The sequence below is a fragment of the Plasmodium brasilianum genome (assembly GCF_023973825.1).
Source record: "Plasmodium brasilianum strain Bolivian I chromosome Unknown PB_00_05, whole genome shotgun sequence".
Taxonomy (NCBI): domain Eukaryota; phylum Apicomplexa; class Aconoidasida; order Haemosporida; family Plasmodiidae; genus Plasmodium; species Plasmodium brasilianum.
Window position 1 is genome coordinate 1 of NW_027122930.1, and position 20,956 is coordinate 20,956.

Below are 20,956 nucleotides of genomic sequence, written 5' to 3' on the forward strand. Positions count from 1 at the left end.
ATAAGCATTATATATTGAAAAAATAGTAATTACTCTTAAATAAATTTAATTATCATAATAATATAACAATAGTAATAATATTAAATAAAAAAGTAAATTTTTGTATATCATATTATATAAATTATGAAACTTGAAATCTATATTATCATACATTTAAAAAGTAAAATTTATACAGTACTACTATATAATATTTTAAAAAATATATAATTTAACGCTTATATAGAAAAATATTTATTATATCATCATACTTAAAATTTTTAGTTTTTTAAAAAAACTTAATTTATATCATATATTCTGAATGAAGAGTTTTAAATTCAATACACTTAACTTTTTTTTTTTATCAATAAAATATATATATTTAAAAGCGTATTAATAAATTTTAAAAATGTTTAAAAATAATATTCTTACAAGAATCTTACTTATAATTATATTAAATAAAAATCTATTAAAAATTAAAATTTTTTACAAATACGAATAATATATATTCCGTATAATATGTACATAACTTTTTAGAGTGTGAATAACCTTAAATTTACTAAAATACATAGTTAATTAATTTTATTTTGTTATTTAAAGGAAGTGTATATCATTTTTTATTAGTCCCTTTGCATAAGCAAAATACCAGGATATTTTTTAAAGGTTAATCATAACCAATCTACATAATTATATAAATTCCTAAAATATTATTAAAAGAATTTTTAATAGAAAAAATATATTATACCCAAGTATTTATGTATTTTATATAAAAATTTTTTTTTAACCCTAAATATGATAATAATAAATATATGATATGCGTAAAATTATATTAATCAAACAAAATAAAAATTTATACATTTGTTTTCTTTAAAATATATTATATTCTTCGAGAAATAATTAAAAAATTATAAAAAAAAAAAATAGATAAATTTAAAATACTACTCAATTTCCCAAATAACTAAATTTTCAGAAATTAATATTATACTTCTTTCACTGGTTTAAATTATTTATACATTTTTTATCATATTTTAAATTATTCTTATTTAATATCTTTTAATTTATATCATTACATTATCTTATCATTCATTAATTCACATTTAATATTTTTTATATGAAATATATCTTTAGTCAATTAAGAATTCATATTAATTCATATATAAATTATAAAATAAATTATGAAAAATGAAAGCCAAATATAATTAAATCCTAATAAAAATTTACATATATAGTAATTCATGAGCATTGAAAATATATAATATTTTCATATATATATAGTTTTTTACTGACTATATTTATAGACAATAATGAAAAATAAAAAATATATACAACTATGTATTTATATATAATCAAACTATTTTGCAATATATATATTTATTTTAATTACCCTAATATTAATTTAAATTTTTATAGATTTATAACACATTTCTAAAACTATACATTTATAAGAAAAAAAAAAGAGGATTTGTCGATATTATCTGATTATATATGATTAAAATTAATTTTTTTATATAATACTCCAACGACATAAAAAAATATATCAAATAAACAACATTAGTTAATTAAACTTCAATTCCATATATTTTTAAATAATATTTGAAAAAATGTATTTTCTCAACAATCATGTACACTAAGAATATAATAATCCTTTTTAACTTTTAAGTGTAAAGATTTAAATAACCCTAGTTTGTAAACAATTATAAATAAATATTATTAAGGTGCATATAATTTTATTATACATTTATAATTTTACTTTAATAAAATTCAAAAAAGCTACATGTTCCTTATAATGACTTCTACAGTAGATATGTTTTGTTGTATATTTTTCGTAAAGCTTATTTTAAATAATAAGAAATAACTGTATTTTTAAGCGAAGAAAAAAAAATAAACACATATATAAATATCAATACATCATTATACTTTAGCTTCTTATAATTAGGTGCAACATAAGGACAGTTTTATTTCTAGTTTAATGTTAATAATATAGTTTCGTAATAAACTGAAATGTAATTTTAGACATAATATGATATAATATAGAGAATAGTACAATTTAGTAGAAATAAATATTACCAGAGGTCTATAAAATTATATAAGTTTTGATATTATATATTCATTTTAAAGCAAAGACGTAGATTTTTCACAAATATTTATTTAAATATACATATATATGTATTATTCTAGATATAATTAAGCTGAAATAATACATTAAAATTCAAAATGTATCTTTAAAAATATTCAAATTCAAAACAAAATTAACGAAATATATACTTATTTTTGTGTATTAATATATCAAGTTATACACACATGAAATTATGGAATTATTCCAATTATAGGAATTCATATTAGGAATATACCGCGAAAGACTTTAAATATATTACTTCATATAAATAACTACCTTTGAGAAAAATTCACATATATTATAACTTATTTTACTCCATCATCAACTTCAATTTATTATATTTTTCATTATTTCTTAAAATCTTGGGAAGCGTTATTAAAAGTATTACAAATAATATGAAAATTATTATTCCATATGATATTATAAAAAAATGATATTTTGCATTATCTAACCACGATTCAACAACACCCCACAAGGATTGTACCCATGACAATACTTTAATTCTATCCCCTGCACTTTGTAGCAACTTAAATCCTTGTAATATTGGTAATCCTATACCCAACAAGAAAAAAAGTAATAATATAGTACCTATAAATCGGTAATTTCTAAGCTTAATCTTTTTTAAAGCTATATTTTGAATTCTTCTCTGCTTTTCAAGAAAATGATCATAATCCTTTTTTTTGATTAATCTTTTTTCAAAATGGAAATGTTTTCCATCAAATATTCCATTATTGTAATCCACAACTTCTGTATAGTACTGAGCCTTATTTAACATATTTTTATTGCATTTTTTGTTTTTGTCTATATACCACAATTTATTATTATAAATATCTTTATTTTCATTTGCACCATTAATTGGAAATCTTTCGTTTAAATATATATTATTTGAATCTTTATCCTGATTATATTTTGTTAGTAATCGATAATTTCTTGTATCTAAACTTTTACTCATAATGCAATTTCCATATAAAAAATCTTTAAACGTAATCTGATAAAAAAACAAAAAACAAATATTTATTATTAAAATGTATAAATAATTTAATTATAAAAAACTGTATTAATAAAAAAAAAAAATACGAAAATTAGAAATTATACAATAATATAAACAATATTATCATACCCCATCATTTTTAAAAAAGAAAATCCCCGTTAGAAAGCTAAAAGCAGATATTATATTAAATAATATTTTATTAATTCTTAGTTCCATATAATATATCTTTAATATTGTAATATTTAAAATAATGAATGAATTAATAATAATATAATATTCGTCTAATGATAAAGGACACTATAAATATTTATTTAATTTTTTTTTATTATTTTTTATACTTTTGAGGTAAAGTGTTGATGAAATATACATAACTAGAATGCACTTTGAAAAAACTACATAGAAATATAAATGAAAAATATATTGTATTATTTTATGATTAAGTATAATTTAATAAAAATCAAGAGTTTTCAAAATAAAATAATTTGAATTCATCTATAAATATTCAAAAAAAAATATTATTTAATTATTTAGTTAGTTAAATATTATATAATTTTTTTTTTATTTATTTCAGAATAACTTAGATATATGACATTTCTAATTATATGTAAATATTCAGTTTATGCCTAATAGAGAAGATAGAGGATATATATATATAATACATTACCCTATATATTAAAACTATTATTAATAAATTTGTGTAATTTATGCTATTAGCAATTATAATTTTGCAAATTTTATATTTTAGATCAACCACTTATTATTCTTAATGAATATTAATTATTAAAACATATATTAATTGAAGAAAATATTTTGTGTCATCTAATTTAAAATTTATGATTTAGTTGGTCCTTATTCATATAAAGATTTTTACATTCTAAACATAATTAAAAAAATTTATTTTATAATGTACCAACTAATCAACAAAAAAATAAATGTTTAAAGAAAGTACGAACTAATTTTTTATAATAGCAGCTTATTTTTTAAAAATTATATATTTTAATGTTATGGAATTGTGTGATTTATAATTAAAATATTTTTAAATTCATCAATTTATTTTCTTTTTTGTTTTATTAATATTTATTTTAAATATAATATTTCAATTAAAAAATAACATAAAAGAATTTGTATATTCACATTAGAATGTTTATATACATCTGTGCTCATACATGTTATTTGTATAGAATAACATATTTTAACTAATTATAGTATTACTTTATATTAAAAATAAACACAAGGTTAAATAAAAAAAGTAATTGCTTCTTTTAGCAAAATTCTTTTTAGTCATGTTTTCATTTTTTTATAAAGAATATTCTATATATATCCGTCTCATTCTCTGTAGCTCAGATATATATTTTTAAAAAAAAAATTAAAATTAATGGACATGGATTATTTTAATGAATATTCAATAGTGTAAGTATATATATTTATCAAACTCAAACATATATTAGTACTATATTACAACGTTTATTTGTAAGGAATAAAAATATAATTTATTGAAAAAAAATACTCGAGAAATATTTTCATATTTACGCTTATGTATTACACTTATCTACTTATTCCACGTAAAATAAATAATGTATACTATAAAACAAGCCTTATTAAAACTTACTTGATAAAGAAAATCTATATTACTCATTAATGTGTTGCTTACAAAAAAGTAGTTCTCCTTTTTTTTTTATTTTTATATTATTTTAAAAATGACATTATGAATATAAATGAATTATTAATTTACAATATAAACTATATGTATATATACACACCTCCAACATGGTAATAACTAGTATTATAAATATTCACGTAAAAAATAGGAAATATACATATAAAGAATTACCTACACATTATTATATGATCATGCAAAAAATATATATTTATTTATTACCCCTAACAATAATTCATCTTCTTATAGACATAAGCATATATTTAAATTGCTACAAATATGAAAAACGGAAGAAAAAGGGAATTTATATGTATTATATATTAATATATTTTCAACTTCAATGAATTAATTTTTTAAGTATGTGAAATTTAAAAAAAATATATAGTTAATTTATTCATTAATTTTCTATATAATATATATTTAAGATAAGTCTCCAAAATAGAATTAACACAATAATAAAGAAAAATATAAAGTAATAAAATTAACTATCTATTTAAATGGAAAGATAAAAAACGTATAAATTCTTAAAGGATTATAAACAGTGGATATTTAATAAATAAATGATATTTATTATATACTAATGACTTAAAAAGGATATCATTAAGAAAAAAAATAGCATACATTAAAATTGTTTTTCCTTTTATTTTGTTTCATAGTTTATTTCCCTAAGAATTACTTCTATACAATAAATTTTAATTTTTTCTAAGTATATAAATATATATATATGTATCATTCTAAGAAAATATATTGTCTTCTAATCATTATATAATAAAGAAGACCTATTCAGTTCTAATACAATACTAATAATACATTTTCTCAATGGAAAGAAATTACAATCATTATAGATTAGGAAAAAATAAAGAACAAAAAACGAATGTTTTATATCAATTATAACTTATCACAATCAATATCATTATATGAATCTTGAATTAAATTATTCATTTTAATACACATAAATATATATATATTTTTCATAGAAAAAAATTATAAAACGAAAAAATATATACAAAACTATTATATTTAGTCAAAGTAGTACAATATATTATAATGTAAATTAAAAAATATTAAAACATTCAAATTCCGAAAAATCTTAGAAAATATATTTTTACACATATATATCAAAAATACTACATATATATATGAGTTCAGCTCCAAAATATAATCAGTTATGAGTATTTCTAATAAGCGTATAGTTAATGATATTACAGAAGCTATTTTATATTAAGGAATTTATTACAAAAAAGAAACATATTTATTAATGTTCACTTTATCTTTTACTGAATTTAATTTTTTCAAATTTTTTAACTTTTTTATGGTAATAAATAATTCCTAATATAAGAGTTATACCAAATATAAAGAAGAGTACGCAGTATATTATAAAATGAAAAAACGGTGTTATATAAAAATCAGTAGTACTTCCACTATTTTTTGGTACTGAATACTTGAAAAACGAGCCAACAGTGGATTTCAAATAGCAATGAAATTTCCCCATTATTGACGGACCTAATGAAAAACTCAATAACTTATATAACCCCCTACTAAGGCCACAATTATAAGAAAAATCTAATATTAATCCTAATGAAAACAACAAAAACAATAATAAAGGAAAAGCAAAACGTAAACTGTTTTTTTTAATTATTATTTTTTTGTACAACTTATCACTAATTGTTCTGTTGTTTTTAAGAAAATCCTGATAATCAAGTTCCTTGAATATCTTTTTTTCCAAATGAGTATATTTTTTTGTTTCAAATGTGCAAGATTTATTTTTCATATGTTTTTTATGACTTCTTGTATTTTTTGGTAAACTTCCATTTGACTGATTTATATTTGTTTTCACACTTTCTTCATTATTACATATATCTTTTCTATTATTTAATCCAATATTTGGTATTTCTTCTTTTGTACATATAAAATTTAAATCCATATTATGTTTATACTTTCCTAGTAATCTATAATTCCTTGTTTTTAATATTTTCTTAATCTCGCAGTACTTATCCAGTGACAAATTGAACATGCTCTAAAAAAATAATATGTAAATATTTGTTATTTAATAGTATAAATAAGCTTGAAGGAAAAAAAAGTATTAACAAAAAAAACAGAAAAATATTAGTATTTCATATATCCTTAAATAATATTATCATACAACATCAATGTAAAAATGACATATCCAAGATAAAAGGATGAACCCAAAAAAATTAATAAATATGATTGTCTTCTGTTTTTTTCCCATTATATAGATACTTAGTATTACAATGTAATCAATATAAAGAAGTTAATAATATTATAATATACATCTAATAATAAAAAGCAAAATTCTTTTTAAAAATTTTTTTTTACATTGCTTCTTAGATACGTAAAAAATATACATAACTATAATATTCTTCAAAGCATCTATGATGAAAAATAAATTTCAAATATATTATATTTATCATAATCTTAATTAAAAAAAAGAACTTTTTTTAAAATTAAATAATTTGAATTAACTGATGAATATTTATAATATCTAATCTAATTATAAAATATAGTAAATTAGTTATATAATATTTTATTAGTCATTTTTACAATAAATTCTGAAATAAAAACATAAATACTTATTATATTCAATATTTAGTTTATATAGTATATATAATTTAGAGAATACATATATAATATATTTCTGTATATATTAAAATAATAATTACTAATATTAAGAATAATATACCATACTTAATTCAAATTTTATAAATATTTATTTAGGGAAAAGTACTAATTTTTAATGAAATATTAATTATATTATAATAATACAATAATAGTAATAATAAAAGAAAAAAATATTTTTCTTAATTTAATTATAAAAAAAATTCATCAATTCCTCCCTAAGCGGACACAATTTCTTTTAGTGTATAATTTTTTTTTTAAAGTGAAATATCTAAGGATCTACCTTTTATATGAAGAAATATATATTCTAAAAACAAAAAAGGAATAATATTCTATTGTTTTACTATAATTTTTTAATATTGCTCCTTTAATTAAGTTTAATTTATATCACTGTTTCTGAATTAGAAATCCCTACATTAATTTACATAATTTTATATATTCTCTATTAATTAATTATATATATTTAGAAAAAATATAAAATAAGAAAAAAAGAAAAAAGAAAAAAAAGAAACTAGAATCAAAAATGGTATAGAAATATTACAAATAATTTCATTAATTTAAAAATATATAAAATGAAGTAAATTTACAAATAAGTATAGTATATGCATGATGTAATATATACATAAGAAATGAAAATGAATAACAATATATTTTACTAATATATATGGTTTTGTAATTTTTCTGCTTATAATTTTAGAAGGAATATATATTTTTTTTATTTATTCTTTTAATGATACATAATATAAGGAACATATTTTGTTGGCGATGCATAATCGATCGACGTAAATATATAAGTGAATAATATTTTATGAAAAATACTATTAAAATCATAAATATATTATTCCTACTATATGTTGTTCGTTTTATGATTTTTCCAAGAGAATGATAATTTTAAAATTATTGTATATATACCAAAAATTATATTAATCTTGTAAAATATAACATTATAATATTCTCCTTAACAAGTATTTTTTTCGAATTATAATTAAAAATTTAAAAAAGAAAACAAATAGCTAAATTTATAACATTATTTTTAAATTATATAAATTTGCATAATTATATTTGTATTATTTTAATGTATATCTAATCTACTTCTTACAAGAATGATAAAGAATCTTATTTAGCTTCATTTAGTTTTTCGCACAATTTTTTTGTCTTAGTTTTTTACAAGTAATATTACTACATAAAGAATATGATAACCTATTTTTAATATAACCTATTTTTTATATTTACAAAAATATAAATATAAATAAACTATGTAATTTATTTTCTCTAAAAATTAATCTATAAATACGCTTTCTCAGTTTTAGAAGAACTGCTTATTTCTAAATATTCAAAATATATAATTCAATATAGTACAGAAATTAAATATTCTTATATAATTCTTTTAAAAAAAAAAAAAAAAGAAAAAACATATATATATTATTTAATATTTCATTATATTATATATATTTTAAATGTAAAATGTATACATCATAGATTACGTATTATATTATATATTAAGAAACTCATTTCAAATTTTAATAAGTTTTTCTTATTAATAATACTAATTTTGTAAATACTATATTTTAGAACAAATGTTTATTATTATTAAAAAATATTCATTATCATAACAGCAAGATAGTAATAATAGTGATTTAAAAAGTAGAATTTTACAAAAATTATGTATTATATTAATTATAAAAATAGAATTCCTTATGTTATATTATGTGTTTAAAAAATCATATTAATAAGATACCTAACAATATATATAAAAATAAATATTTCTACAGTAATTAAAAAAAAAGAAAAAAATAATTATTCATTTTTGTAGCATAATTTTGAAAATAAGAAAATTTAAATAATTTTAATATATATCATTATTTGTCAATGAAATTCTTTTAAATTCATGTAATTAATTTCTCTTTGCTGTTTTTTTATTAAAAATAAATATTAAGTAGAAATATATATAGTAAATAATAATGAGTAAAAAATGGATAAAAATTATAATTTCCTTAAAAATATTTAATATGATTTCTTCAGTTCTAATGCATATCAAATGAAATAAATTTAAAAATAAGAATAATTTACACGATATAATATATACATAATAAATAAAGTATATTTTAATATAATATGTTTTCTAGTAATATTATTCTCATTATATTAGATAGAATATATTATCTTTTTATTTATTTTTTTGAAAATTAATAATATCAGGAACAAACGATAAGGTTATAAATTAAACAATGATCATAAATAATTAATATATTATTAAATATAACTTTAAAAAAATATACTATTTCTTAATAATTTTCTATTTTATGTATAGTAATCTTTGGTAAGACAATTATTAATATATAATATACAAAGAAACATATTGTAATCATCCAATAATAAAAATTTATATTACTGTTTACTTTAATAAATATTATTCTTCAAATTAACCAATTAAAAGAATTAAAAAACTATATAAAAATATAGCTAAATTTAAAAAACTATAATTAAATTACAAAAAAAAACATTTTAAATTAACACTAACATGCTTTTTTCTTTTAATATATATATATATATATTATTTCCGTGACATAATATACTCAGACATTTAATTTCTTTTAAGTTTTTTCCTCAATATTGCTATGTCACATTTTTAAGTACAGTTAGTGTTTTTATATAAATTGTTCGCTACAGCATTTTATATATTCATAAGAATATTCATATAACTTATAAAATATATTAAAAAATTGAACCTTTTCTATAGTAAAATACTCCAACCCTTTTACCTATAAAGCAGATTTTCCTATTTTAACAATATTCATTATTTTTTAATACTATTCTAAGTCTTTTTTTAAAAAGTAAATATGTATTTGTATAAATTATTTAAATTTTCCAAAAATGTTAAGTCATATACCAATAGATTAAAGTTTTAGGAGAATATTTTATAGTTTCATTATTAGATATATATAACATAACTGTATTTTCTTTTTTTCTTTTTTTGTATGTATCTCAATAGCCTTTTTCTTCTTTTGCATCGTATATATTTTATATTTAATAAATTATATTATTATTAATACAAAATAACAAAGTTAACAAAGGATCTATATTAATTTTCTATTTCTACAATATAATTTTCATATTTATACTAGTTATATAATACCATAGGTACAAAAAATAAAATATACATGTTCATATTTTATTGAAAATAATATAAACTTTATTTAATTTCATATATAATTTATGGCGAAAACTTACATTTTGCTTTTCTACAAAGAAAAAATATTTGAATTTTTATCCTTTTCTATATTTTGAAATATAAATTATCTGTTTTATTGTGTCTAAAAAGTGTTCATAATTCAATTAACACGTAATGCCTTCTCATCTATGTTAACAAATGTTAATAATTATATAACACTAACATAAATATATATGTTATACAAAATGAAATAATTTATGTATACAATTTGATAATATTTATTATATATGTGCTTCTCGTAAATATCATATTATTAATCGAAAATTTGTACACTCCTTTAAATATGTTAATGAATTACATGAATCTAGAGAATCCGAACAATATCCCATTCTACAAATATCCTTGTTCGTTTGTTTAATTCAACAAAATTAAGCAACTTCTGATACTTTTGTGTAAGGATTTATCTTTTTATTTTCAATAATTACATTAACATTTATTGCAGTATTTTTCATATTTTTCCTTTTGTCTAGCACTATAAATTATTTTACTCAAAAGTATAATATTCTACGCAATACTTTTAACATGTTCCTACAAGAAGTTCCTGTTTTAATAATGTTGTATATACTAATATAAAAATTATTTAATACTAGTTTATATCACTTGTAGTTATCTTCGACATTCAATAAAAACAAATATAAATATATAATGAAAAAAATTCTCCTATACGGATAAATGATTCTGCAATTTATAAGCCAGTATTAGGCTAACCACACTTATTATAGAACATATACTTTACAGAATTACTATATATAAATGCTCAATAATATATGTCTTCGTACATATAAAATAGAATCCTGTATATTGTAAAGGGTATTTATATTAAAAACAATAAAAAAAAAAAAAAAAAATTAGAATAATTTTTTTAATAACACTACAAGTGTAATAGTATATGAATATGATTCTAATAGGATTATAAAAAATTCATATATAAAGATTAATGTATGAAGTCTTACTAGATACAAAAAAAAAATGTTAAATTGAAAGACAAATATTTATAGTTTCATAGCCAACAAATGGAAATATTAACGTATATAACCCAGACAAATAAAACAAACGCTAAACATAATTTTCATATATATTAAAATTCATAAGGAAGAGTACTGGATTTACTAAATCTAAATATATAAAGTTTTCATGCGTATACTGAGCACATAATCCTACATTTATTCCTTTTTAAAAAGTATATTTTATAGATGTATTATTATACGTCTCTTCAATCGTATTATAACGTATAAAATTAATAAAATTAAAAGGACATAATTGTAAATAAAACACAAATGAAATAAGCCTATATTCATTTTTATTATTTAAAAAAAAAAAGTATTATTAGTATCAAACTATTGGTAATAATAAACATATTTTTGCACATTTGAAAATATATGTAATCATTAATAACACTACTTTTTTCACACTTGTATACAAAACTACATACTACCATAAACAGAAAAATGATGTTTATTACGAAACAAAATAAGGTATATTTCTAAAGGAAGAGTTAATAAACGTTTAATCGTTTTTCTCTGGTATGCTCATATGTGGCAGTTAGGAAAACATAAAAATGGAAGTGGAATATATATTTATAATTCTTCTTTATAATATATATTTAAGTAATTTTTATACATTGAATTAAAATAACATTTTATGGAATCAAATTATTTAGAATATTAATTTTTTATTTAGTTACGTTTATTAATGCTCCCGCAAATTATTTACCAAAAACAACTAACATATTTGTTGAAAAAATATGATACTGTTACACATTTATAACTAATAATTTAAAACCTTAAAAAATTTAAACAATCTTTAAAAAACTTTTTTTTCCAAATACATATATTAATATGTTTAACATAATAAACTTTTTATTACATATAAATTACAATTTTATTACAAAATTAAATAAATACTATTTATTTATTATATATTATTAAGAAAAGACATCTACATTTAATTTATAAAAATATCATACTTTCTTTTTTTAATTGAATGACGAAATAATCCTACTTTACTAAAAAGAATAAAGGAAATGGAAACAAAATAAGTGCACATTCTAATGTAATAACATGAATTTCCTACCAATTTAACACAATTATAATAAAAGCTGATTTTTTATGAATTTTATGAAACATACATATATTTTACAAACAAAAATATAATTAAAATAATATATATTGTATGATCGATGTATTAAATTAAACACAAAGAATATATTAAAATACAAATTTATAAAATAAATCAATCAAATTCAATAAAGGTTATGAATATATATTATTATATTTTATATAAAAACAAATATGCATGTTCAGGAGGTATTATAAAAATAATTTAACTCCACAACTCTTCTTGTAAGTATAATATTCTTAATAATGTTACATAACTATTTTTTAGAATTTAAAAGTTTTTTTTATAAATTAACCGTACCATTATTACAAATTTGTTCCTTATATTTTTTGATAATTCTATATTTATTAATTTTTCTACAGGTATAAATAATGCCTAATACAGTAGATAAGTATATCGCGAATGCAAAACCTAATAAAATTATAATCACAAGATAATAATACGTATTTCCTGGATTAAATATTCCCTTTGACTTAGACACTAATCCTGAATATACTAAAGCTACCAATAAAAATATAGAGGCAGGAATTAATAAAAATTTTATCTTCTTTCTATTTATGGCTTTACACTTTTCCCAGTCGTTCTTTTCTTCGTTATTCTTTATTTTGTCAATGGAATGTAATAAGCTGAATATTTGTTTTTCACAAAATACATCTGCTCTACTAGATAACGAAGAATTACTACTTTTATTCACTTTATGCCATTCTTCTCTTTTTAATTCACTTTCTTTTAATTCTTTGTTTTGTGATAATATGTCTTGTTTATTTTTAGATATATGTTCTTCATCTAGCACTTTATTATATCTTCCATCAAAATTTCTATTCACCGAATGATGTGCTAACTGTCGATTAGTTGTTAAGTATAAATCTCTATCTAACTTATATTTCTCATCCAATAACCCATTGCAGCTATTCTAAAGAAAAAAAAAGTAAACATATTATTTATAAGAACATATATTTCCATGCTAAAAAAATGTTATTTTTAAAAATAAAATGTTCAGTAACAAAAAATAAAGTATTATACGAAATATTATTATAATACCAAATTATTGTTATAACGAATTATCCAAAATAAAAAAGTAAAGATAAAGATTTTAATAAAAATGATGGAATTGAAATTTTTTTTCATTGTATACATTATTAATTTTATTATATATTAACTAATACAAAAAATAACTATAGTTTTATATATTGAAAATGATAAAAGAAGCCATTCATATTTTATTTTTTTTCATTTATTTAATTTATTTTAAATTTTATAAAATGAATTATTATATATATACTTCATTTATTTTTCACAAACACAAAGTTATTTCAGAATTTAGAACAATTTCAATATAGATTATTATAGAAATAAAATTGAATAAAAATAAATGATAATTGTACATAATATTTAAATTAATTATTTAATAGCAAAGACATTAAATTTTTTTTTATAAATTAGTTTAAAAAAAAAAAATATAATACGAAGAAAATTATTAAAATGATATGAAAGCAAATATTATTTATTCAGTGATAACATTTTTTCATTCATACAAAAGAAAGAACTGTACGTAAAAAATATATACTAATATATGTTCATACAATAATTATGAATTTCTGTATTCCTTCTAAGAAATAATTTTTATTTTATACATGTTTTTTTGTATTACTTCACCTATAGTTAAATAAATTGATTATTGTTACCGTAAAAATAATAGAAAAAAAATATGAAGATAGGAAAAAATATTCTTATTTGATCGTATATTCGTTATTATTTAACTACAATTTTTTCTTATATAAATTTTTATATATTAAGAAAATAAAATTTTTAGTTATTAAAAAGTCTATGAAATTATGTATATATTTTTAAAAGTACCATAATAATTATTCTATTTTTGTATAATAATTTTTACAATTGTAAAATTTGTATCTAATTCCAAATGAAATTAATTTTTATCTAGTGTAAATTTTAAAAATGTACAAATTAGCTTTTTTTTTTTTTTTTTCTTTTTTTAAAAATGTAAAGAAATTATATTTTGAAAAATATTAATATATCAGAAAAAAAACAAAACGAAGATAAAAATAAAATTAGCATATAAAACAATTTTGTGCAATCCAATAATTTCAGAAATATTTGTAGCAATTTAATATAACAAATAAAAGTAACATTAACAATATAATTTTGTGATATACAAAAGAATAAATAAAAAAAAATTGAAAATTGGTATATGAAAGATTTAGTAATTTCTTTGATGAAAAAATATAGAAATAATTTATATTGTATTGTTTTTTTATAAATAAATAAATTACAAATATGTTTTTAAACCACTTGAATGTTTAAAATTTTTATATAATAAAAATTTATCTTAAAATAAGAAAGGTATTTTATATTTTATTTTTTTTATTCTTTTTAGATTACAATACAGCTACTAATAAATAATGAATTATTATAAACAAAATAATATTAAAACAGATCATTAAAAAAAAAAAAATATATAAAGTAGAATTATAATATATATATATAATTTTCATGGAAGAAATGTTTCATTAAAATATAATAATAATGAATAGTAACAAAAAAAAAAAAAAATATATACGTTCAATTATAAATCTCACTACAACACATTCATTTTGTGAATACAATATTTTTCAAATAGGAGGGTCTCATTTTCTTAATTTCTAAGTACTCTTCTACAAGAAAAATATATCTATGGGTTATATAATTGATTAAATAATACTATTTAATATCTATGTAAATGTTATTACTAAAATATGTATTAATATTATCACGCTCATATGAATCTATAAAGAACCAAGTTTAATAATGAAAATTACCCTAAAAACAGCTCCATTTGAACCTTATACATTACGTCTATTTAGTTGAACATTATAAAAAAAATATAGTAACCTTTTTTATATATTTTATTAAAACTTCTTTAAAAAAGACAAATAGTACTACGTACTTATAAATTACCAAAAAATATAATTCAATTTTTCACTTTCTTTTTTTTTCTAAATTATCTTAATTTATTGAAGAAATTACTAGTTATTTCAAACTATATGTATATTTTTATATCTAAAAAATGATGTTAACACTATAGACTATATATTTATAAATAAGATCAAAAAATAAAACATAGGTATATATATTTATCTACTTATCATTCCATTATTTCACAAAAGAACATATTGATTCTCATTACATTTAGTGAAAAATTTCATTTATATAGATATATAATACATTTTTATAAGCGTATAACCATAAAAAATCAAAGATAAAAAAAGGAATAAATTACGAAACAATATTTATTAATATACAAGTTCATTTTATTAATTAATTTAAAATTTTAATATAGTAAAAATAAAAAATATATAATGTATATTAATAAATTTTCAATGTATATATATTTAATTCATTCTACCAAAATTAAACGAACACTATAATTAAGCATAATAATAGCATAGTAAATGTTTTTAAGTCCTAATTTAATTTTAAATATTTAGAAATACTAATTCGTTAAACTATTATGAATAATATATATATATATAAAAAACATTATTTTATCATATATTTATAACTTCACATAAGATTTCAAAAAAAAAAAGAGGTAAGTTTATATGAAAAATAATGTTACAATAAATATATTTCATGATGCATTTCTCGTAAAATATTATTTACAGAAAAATAATTAAGTTTCTTATATTTAAAAAAATAAAATACTTATATCTATAACAATACATCAAAATACAGGACTGTAGTTCCATTAAATACAGAACACGACACATTTATTTTTAATATAAAGCATACAACACATTTTCCTAATTAACTAATAATAATAATATATGAAAGGATAATGTTATGAATGTAGTATTTCTTGTAATTGAACTATATATGAGTACACGACTTCAATAAAATTATATGTATATTCCTTTTAGATATATTAATTTTAACGCACATTTATTTTTTATAAAAATCTATTTAAATATACAAATACAATTATTAAAAAAAAATAATTAATTATGCTGAAAAAAAATCTTAAAATATAAAATGCAAGGTATTAAAACATTTTAATTTACAAAAAAAACAAAGTCATAATTTCTTACTTTGTTTACCAAAAAGATCACGAGAATCTGTGTACAAAAATAAAAAAATAATAAACTGTAGGAACCTTTAATAAGCATATAACTAAATATGTTACTCTTATTATTCCACACTAGAAATGATTTTATAAAATAAGACATATTATTTATTACATATTTTACTTATTCTGAACTTAATTTTTTCATATTTCTTAGCGTTTTTATGATAATGAAAAATGCACCATATAATTGTAATACCTAATATAACGAACGGTACCATATATATTAAAATACGGAACACTTGACCTAATATGCACGCATCAGTAACTGCTGTACCACTGAACAACGTACATGTTCTCCCAGAACCCAAACTTTCCGAGTGTTTCCAAAAACCAGTTATATTTTTCAACACACTTACAAATGTATATAATAGTCCCTCACTCTAATTTACTAATTTTTCTGAATGAGTTTTTTTCAAACCGAAGTAAGACAATAAACAATCTTTACCTGACAATCCTAGTACTAATTCTACTATGAATACTATCAAGAAAAACAAAAACAGCAAGGAAGGTAAAAGAACCTGCAGTCCGCACTTTTTAAATATTATTTTTTTATAAATCCTATCACTCACTGCTTTGTTATTTTTAAGAAAACTGTTATAGTCAAGTTTTTTAAATATTTTTTTCTCTAAATGAGTATATTATTTTGTTTCAAATATGCAAGATTTATTTTTCGTAGTTTTTTTGTTCTCACTAATATAATTTAATGTATTTCTATACGTTTGTTTTTTCTTTGTCATAATGCCTTTTTTATTATAATATATATCTTTTTTTTCTCACGCTTCATTATGTGGTATATCTTCTATAAAAACTCTAATAAAAAGATCATTATATCTCTTGCATTCTGCTAATAATCTACAATTTCTTATACCTAATTTTCTAATAAGGATGCAATTATTCCTACAATATATATTATACATACACTGAAAAAACGAAGATAACATGTGTAATTTAAAGATAAATGATATCATCATAAAAAAATATTATTAACAAACATAAAAAATCAAATATATGAATATGTAAAATATGGTTAAATAATATTATTATACCAAATCATTGTTAAAATGGTATATCCAAGTTGAAAAGATAAAACACAAAAATTTTAATAAATAAAAGTATCGTAATATTTTGTTTCATGTTGTATAAACTTAATAATGTAATATATTAATTATATAATCAGTTAGCTATAATAAAATATATTGTTAATGACAAAAAACTAAAAAATTATTTATTTAGCTTTTTTCTATTTTAATAAAAACGAAATAAAATATATATAACTCTAGTTTCTTTATAACGAATTAACTGAAAACTAAATTTAGAAATATAATGTAAAATTTTTATCTTAATGTTATATACAAAACACTAAAATATACTAGAATAATATAAATTGAACTATTGATAAATATTCAAAATACATTATTTATTTATTCAATATAACAAATTAATTAAATAACTTTTTTTTGATTAATTTTAGAATAAAATATATATATATATATATATCATTTTTTAATTTTTTGGTGTATTTCCTTGTTATAGTATAGAGAATATAGAGAATTGAAATAATACCCTGCTATGCATATTAATAAAATAATTTCTAATATTAAAAATGTTTTCTTATTAATACTTATAATATTATATACATTATACTTGGAAAAAATTTTTATAGCTAATATAATACTGATTATTATAACAATATTATAATATTAATAATAAATGTAGAAAATAATACTACTTATAATTTTATGTATTATATTATTTATAGCATTTACATTAGTTAGTACATGGGCATTTTAATTCTTATATTATCTTTTATATATTTCAAAAAACCTCTTACTAATATACTACATATCATAAGTTTAAATAAATGTTTCAAGTGTATAAAAAGAGTGATTTTTTATTTTTCTATAATTATTCTTGAAAATTATAATTTTTATTAAAGTTTACATTATATCATTATTTCTAAAAAGAATGCTTGTAAATGAATATATCTAATTACTACTCCTTTTAATTAAATGTATATATATATATATATATATATATATAAGCATTAAAAAATAAAAAAATTAAAACTTGCATAATATGTGCAAATATCAGAATAACATAAATTAGAAAATAGGTTTATATAATTTTATGAACAATAAAAATAAAAAAAAATTATTTTTTCATTTATTTACTTTAGTATATATAATATAGCAATATTTATAAAATATAATTAAACCAAAATTACTTATATAAAAAATAAATTAATAAATATTGGTATCCTACTACTTATTGGAAAAGAAGAGTACTACACAAAATTAATAATTCCATACTTTTAATTACTACTAAAATTAAATTATCATGTATATATATTGACTATTTTTTAGAAATAGCCCGAGAACTGACCTTTGAAAAATAAATTAAAAAGTAATATTATACTTATGCATTGCATATGAAAAAAATTCTTATTTTTTTACTTTTATTTTATTAAAAAAAATATAAATTATATATACTAAAGATTTACTAATAGTTTATATAAATTCTATGTATATTTACATATTCCTAAAATAAAATAAAAACTTAAAATATTTATAGAAAACATTAAGATATATCTTCAATGCATAAATATATACCTATACATGATGAAACTGTTGTATAAAATATATTTTTGTTTTATTTTTTTTTAATGTCGATTTAAATTTTTGTAGATATATGTCACATTTTTTGAAATTCACTTCTATACGTATATAAAAAAAAGGATTTGTGCATACTATCTTTTAATATGTGATTAAATTTGATTCATTTATTTAATATTTTAATGACATAATAATTAAAAAACATTATACTATATTTACATATAAATTTTCAGTTTAATATAAATTTAATTAAATATTTTAATTATTAATTAACACAATAATAAAGAACAATAACAAAGGGATAATTATTTTTAATTTTTCATTTAACTGTAATGATATATAATCCCAATTTAGAAAATAATTATAGATGATATATATTTTAAATGCCTATTCTTTCAATATTTATAAATTCATTCTTTTATGATGCAAAAAAACAAAATTTATGATAGATATATTTAAAGGGTAAATCCAAATTAGTGGTTTTATAATTTTATACTTAATAATTATAAATAGAATCTAATAATTACTATATAATTTATATAAATATATTTTATTTATTATTACTAAAAGTAAATTTTTTAAAAATAAGAGTTCATTTATTTTCGTTATTTTCTATTTATATTTTTTCCAAAAATAAAAAAATTTATATCTTCGACAAAATATGTATATTTAAAAGAAAAAAAAAAATATAAAAGTGAACATTGTATACAAACACCTTTAATAATTATGATAATTTAAAAGAATTTTAAATAAAATTACCTACGATATAAGATATCATCGTTACGAAATGTTAAGGATAATATATTATAATTTAGATAAATATTCGATATATAGTTTTTTTCCTTGAAAATTCTATAAATGAAAGAAGCATTCGTTTATATTTTATTTATATGTAAATTATTACTACACAAAATAATATATTGTATTAAAAATATGATACAAATCTAAATAAAATAAATTAACATTTTATGAAATAAACATAAAAAAAACAAAATATTATATATTTAATGTATTTTTTTATTATGCAATAGTAAATTCTTATTAATATGACAAATTATATTACTGTTCTAAAAAATAAATTATAAATTAAGATAAAAATCATATTATATTTTTAATTATACCATGTGTTTCATACTATCCTGTGGCACTGACATTAAAATAAGATAATTATTTTTTTATTTTATGCTTTTATATACATGTTGGATATATATTTATATATATTATAAATATAATGTATTTGGAAACATAATCGTTTCATAACCATAACATATTCCATTATTTCACTTCCTCTTAATTTTCGAATATTACAAATTTCCATTTCTACAAAAAAATATAAATGCGTATTTTAATTAATAGTTCTGTATATTATGAGAAATACATAATGATACGAATTATTTATAAATATAACTTTTTATTTAATAAATGATTTTCGTATACTGATGTAACTAATTGAAATATTTATTTTTAGCAAAACTTATTTTTTCCTATATATTT

At 17.5% G+C, this 20,956-nt stretch overlaps 3 protein-coding genes across 3 annotated transcripts; all 3 read right to left on the minus strand.

The window, feature by feature from the left end:
- Nucleotides 1-2,402: 2,402 nt before the first annotated feature.
- Nucleotides 2,403-3,299, minus strand: MKS88_000177 (uncharacterized protein; the record flags this gene model as incomplete). Its single annotated transcript, XM_067219248.1, has 2 exons — nucleotides 2,403-3,080; nucleotides 3,213-3,299. 2 exons carry the CDS (start codon nucleotides 3,297-3,299, stop codon nucleotides 2,403-2,405), a joined length of 765 nt encoding a protein of 254 aa, XP_067070392.1.
- A 2,708-nt stretch (nucleotides 3,300-6,007) lies between these two features.
- MKS88_000178 (fam-l protein) lies at nucleotides 6,008-6,970 on the minus strand (the record flags this gene model as incomplete). The annotated part of the gene is made up of 2 exons (XM_067219249.1): nucleotides 6,008-6,757; nucleotides 6,884-6,970. The coding sequence occupies 2 exons, from the start codon at nucleotides 6,968-6,970 to the stop codon at nucleotides 6,008-6,010; spliced, it is 837 nt and encodes a 278-aa protein (XP_067070393.1).
- A 6,040-nt stretch (nucleotides 6,971-13,010) lies between these two features.
- On the minus strand, nucleotides 13,011-13,855 carry MKS88_000179 (uncharacterized protein; the record flags this gene model as incomplete). The annotated part of the gene is made up of 2 exons (XM_067219250.1): nucleotides 13,011-13,640; nucleotides 13,769-13,855. 2 exons carry the CDS (start codon nucleotides 13,853-13,855, stop codon nucleotides 13,011-13,013), a joined length of 717 nt encoding a protein of 238 aa, XP_067070394.1.
- Between the last annotated feature and the right edge of the window lie 7,101 nt (nucleotides 13,856-20,956).